The 4,673-nt window shown below is 47.8% G+C and overlaps 1 protein-coding gene across 1 annotated transcript; it reads left to right on the top strand.

Moving 5' to 3' along the window:
* The first annotated feature begins 202 nt into the window (after positions 1–202).
* On the top strand, positions 203–4,180 carry foxa2 (forkhead box A2). The gene is made up of 2 exons (XM_072581430.1): positions 203–978; positions 1,839–4,180. Exons 1-2 carry the CDS (start codon positions 892–894, stop codon positions 3,078–3,080), a joined length of 1,329 nt encoding a protein of 442 aa, XP_072437531.1. The 5' UTR covers positions 203–891; the 3' UTR covers positions 3,081–4,180.
* The last annotated feature ends 493 nt before the right edge of the window (positions 4,181–4,673 follow it).

The raw sequence follows: 4,673 nt of genomic DNA, 5'->3' as shown, positions 1-4,673 counted from the left end.
AAATGGTCCGATGGAACAGTCAGCGAAAAACAGACGGTCATTTTGATCAACTCGATTTTTATTCAGGGGTCCAAGACTCTGTGACAGTCCACGGTGTAGCGTTAGCATTCCGAGCAAAAAGCAAACACCTCTGGGTGAGGGGAAGGGGAAGAGAAGGGGGTGGGTTGGAGCTGAGGAAGAGACACAATTAAACGTGACAGATCTCAAAACTCCCGTTCAAAACAAAAATGAGATCTGAATTTGTCCATTTCTATGAACTCAGGTTGCAGTGCGGTCCCCTATAATGGAGCATTTTCGTTTGAGAGACTTTTTTAAAGAATACATTAGATAGGAATGTTCTCTATCACCCCCGAACACTCCCCCCCCCCCAAACAAAACATACACACACACACACACAAGCACATACACGTATTAATGGAACAAATCACACGTCGGGTCTAATGAATCCGTTCAAAATGTGCCCCCCACACACCCCTTTTTTGATGCTGGTGGCAAGTGTACAATGGTGGGGAGCAAGCTACAGTGTTCTCACGCCTAGGTGTAAAATAATTATTCAAATAGGATTGCGAGGAAATTGGGGATTGGCGGTCCGACTGCTTATATCACCGTCCACTGCTAAACCACCCACGTCACTTCAAACCACTGTCATCATTGGAATCGTTCTTTCTCCGCAGCTTAGCATTAGGGCTGCAGAACCCAGCACTACCCCCACCTCCCCCACCAACACACACACACATACACACCCCTCTCCACCACCTCCCACACTCCACACACCCCTCCCCCCCAAAAAAATAAGCCATTCCGCAATCGGACACGGGGGTAATCTATCGCCCACAATCAGCAGGAACTTTCCTCTCTCTCTCTCTCTCTCTCTTTCTCTCTCTCCCTATAATGCACCCTACCTCCAGTATGCTCGGCGCAGTGAAAATGGAAGGACACGAGCACGCAGATTGGAGCTCCTATTATGCAGAGTCCGAGGTAAGCTCTCGACGTTTTTTTTTTGGTTTTTTTTTAAAGCAATCCTCTTTATGTACAAGATAATATTAGCCTTAAGATAATATTAACTTTGTGATCAAATATTGACTTGCGCGGCTCCAATTCCTCCTCGATTTGTACCTCAACAGTCTTTAAACAATGTTCTATTTGGCTAAAAGAAAGTTTCTGTTGTACGTTTAAATACTTCGAAAGCGCTCGAGACATAACTTATTTAACTCCCTGTTCGTTTGAGCTGGTGATTAAACTCAAGTCTTACTTATTGGAAAGTCAGCTGGAGAGTGTGCACTTTAACGCAGATCATTTTTGGTGCAATTTTCCCCCTGTTCCTGTCTACTCGCCTTTTTAGCTCATGACTATCTCGCTTTGAAATCGCTTCTGCTGGAAAATTTCGTTGAATTTCTAATTAATAATTCGAATTAATGAATCGGGTCTGGCAGTTAAAGCAATTAAGTGGATTTTTCGACTCTTTTTCCATTTTTTTTTAAAAAGCCGAAATATCAACACAGAAACAAAAAGTTATTCTCATGAGTGACTGGAGCAGTTGATTCATTGAAGAATCAACTCAAAAAAAGGAGTTATTCTCTTGAGTGAATGGGGCAGTTTCATTCATTGAAGAATCAAATAAAAAAAAGATTCTCATGAGTGAATGGGGCAGTTTTATTCATTGAAGAATCAACTATAAAATAAGATTCTCGTGAGTGAATGGGGCAGTTTGCTTCATTTTGAGCGACACCAATATCGGGATGAATGTTCAATTGCTGTCTGTTTTATGCTGAGCTTAAGCGCCTGGGCAGTTTCTCAAAGGTGACCCTGTGCTTTTGATTTCTTGTTTCCTGCCCTAGGGGTACCCCACGGTGAGCAATATGAACGGGGGAATTGGAATGAACGGCATGAATACGTACATGACCATGTCCGCCATGGGCACCAGCGCCAATATGACAGCGGGTTCCATGAACATGTCCTACGTTGGCACGGGCATGAGCCCGGCTATGACGGGCATGTCCCCGGGCGCGGGGGCGATGAATGGCATGGGGAGCGGTATGTCGGGGATGGGCAGCGCCTTGAGCCCCAGCATGAGTCCGATGAGCGCTCAGGCGACGTCCATGAACGCCCTGACCTCCTACACCAACATGAGCATGAGCCCGCTCTACGGCCAGTCCAACCTGAACCGATCCAGAGACCCCAAGACCTACCGCCGCAGTTACACCCACGCCAAGCCTCCTTACTCCTACATCTCCCTCATCACCATGGCCATCCAGCAGTCCTCCAGCAAGATGCTGACCCTGAGTGAGATCTACCAATGGATCATGGACTTGTTCCCTTTCTACCGTCAGAACCAGCAACGTTGGCAGAACTCTATCCGCCACTCGCTCTCCTTCAATGACTGCTTCCTGAAAGTGCCCAGGTCCCCGGACAAACCGGGGAAGGGCTCCTTTTGGACACTGCACCCGGACTCGGGCAACATGTTCGAGAACGGCTGCTACCTGAGGCGCCAGAAGCGCTTCAAGTGCGAGAAGAAGCAGGCGCTCAAGAATTCGCAGCAGGACGCCGGTCGCAAGTCTGCCGAGGGCTGCTCGGCCGGGAACGGTACCGACTCCAGCCCGGGGAATGAGTCCCCCCAGTCCGGCAGCTCTCCCGGAGGAGGTGGAGCTGGTGGCGGCGGTGGCGGGGGAGGAGGAGGCGAGTCGAAGCGAGCCCTGGCCGACCTCAAGTCCCGCAGCTCCACTCTGAGTCCGGAGCACGGGAACGGATCGGTCAGCCAGGCGCCCCCACCTCACCTGATGCACCAGCACCACTCGGTGCTGTCCCACCTCCCATCACCAGGCCAGGATCATCTGAAACCCGAGCACCACTACTCGTTCAACCACCCGTTCTCAATCAACAACTTGATGTCTTCCGAGCAGCAACATCACAAAATGGACTTGAAGGCCTACGAACAAGTGATGCATTACTCTAACTATAGCTCCCCCATGTCCGCCAATCTCCCCATGAGCTCTAAAGGCGTCTTAGATCCATCGTCCATCGCCAACGACACGTCTTATTACCAAGGTGTGTATGCCAGACCAATCATGAACTCATCTTAAAAACATTTATTCCCCCCCCACCCCACCCCTTCTCACAATCGGACTGGGCCAACTCTGTACATTTTTGTAAGAAGTGCTAATTAAGGGAGGGAGGGAGGGTGTGCGTGGGCAAAAATTGTGCGCAGGTAATTGGAAAATATTATTTTTGTTTGTTGATGTTTTCAGACTGTTAGCTGTTCAGCGATTCCTCTGCTCGGTTGTTTTTGTTTACGGACTGTAAATTGCGCGCCGTTTTAAATGTCTTCTGTTTGTTTTGACTGCTTCAGGATACAGCGAGGCGTTTAATATAACGACGTTTCTGTACTGTGCACAGTTCTTTGGTCGATTTCTCTCTCACTGAGGACCAAACTTCCCAAACAAACAAAAAGCGAACCTCCTTTCCCATCACATTTAAAATTTCGCTGCATTTAACAGCGAATCAACCCCCCCTCCCCCCCGCTTCGACAAGTAAATTATAGTTTCTGTCCGTTTTATTTATAATTGGGCTGGGGGGGGGGGGGGGGGGAGAGGGCGCCCTATATTTCTACCGGCTTTCTCTGACTCTCCCTCAGAATCTTACATTAACCCGAAGTGTTCAATGTATGCACCGATTTTTGTCAGTGGCAATGATTCCCTCCCCTCCCCAGTACCACGTAAAAGGAAGCCGACCCATCCTCGTCAGTGGAAAAGGTTCATTACTGTTAAAACTGTTGCACTTTTTTTTTGATTTCTGAAGTCCTCAGGCACCATCACCTCCCCCCTACCACCCACCCCCACCACCCCCCTCCCCGGTCCCGAGCGCATTAGGCCGGGAGTTTGTAAATGCTCACTTGATACACCGACTTTTTAAAAGAAAACTGATTTTAATTTATTGTTGAGCTGTAGATTTTAGAGCGGGAGTCTTATTTGTGTGTGTGTGTGCGTGTGTGTGTGTGCGTGCGTGCCGTTTGATGCTGTTGTCCCCCAATGTAAGAAACTCGAGAAAGCTTTTTTTTTCTTTTTTTTCGTTGAGAATGTTAACATTTTATAAAAGAGAAAATGTAATTAAACAAACAGACATACAACGACGAAAAATAAATAAACGAACATATTTTGATCCGATTAAACGACCCTTTCTTCTTGTCTAGCAGAGTTCAACATTTAATTAGATATTTGGAGTGTTTGGGGAAACAGGTTTGAACAACACGGTGACTTCTGCTTGTTCCCTTTCAATTTATATGCTGTTGCATTTGGTGCTTTCCTCGCTGTTCAAATGCACACTCCCACGTTTCGCATTTCTTTCCAATCGCCTCAAAAGATGTGCCCAGGCCCATTTGAATGACCAGTTTCTCTCTCTCGAGTCGCGTTCTCCTCCCGCCGTCAATAGTTTGAGCACATCTGGTCTTGTACCTCGGCGCAGGTAAGCAGATTAGTGCGCTGTTTCTTTTGGTCTGTTGTTCTTCTGAGAACGAGCCTCCGTTGTGCATTCTCCCTGTCACGGTGATTACTGTTCACCCTGTGGAGTGGCGCCAGGTAAAAGACCGCACTTGTCTCTCCCCTCTGCTTCAATTTCAAGCAGTAGAAGGTATAGGTTTCTGTCCCATTCAGAAGCTCCTCCAACCAAGTGGCATTTTG

Source organism: Chiloscyllium punctatum, chromosome 11 (assembly GCF_047496795.1).
Source record: "Chiloscyllium punctatum isolate Juve2018m chromosome 11, sChiPun1.3, whole genome shotgun sequence".
In the NCBI taxonomy this organism is placed as follows: domain Eukaryota; kingdom Metazoa; phylum Chordata; class Chondrichthyes; order Orectolobiformes; family Hemiscylliidae; genus Chiloscyllium; species Chiloscyllium punctatum.
The sequence above is the reverse complement of the archived record's forward strand: the minus strand, read 5'-3'. Positions and strand labels throughout refer to the sequence as shown.

Bases quoted from the DNA above. Each gene is read 5' to 3' on its own strand.
- foxa2 (XM_072581430.1), top strand. From the start codon at position 892: ATGCACCCTACCTCCAGTATGCTCGGCGCAGTGAAAATGGAAGGACAC. The intron at 979-1,838 runs GTAAGCTCTCGA...TTCCTGCCCTAG, and splicing joins CCTATTATGCAGAGTCCGAG to GGGTACCCCACGGTGAGCAA.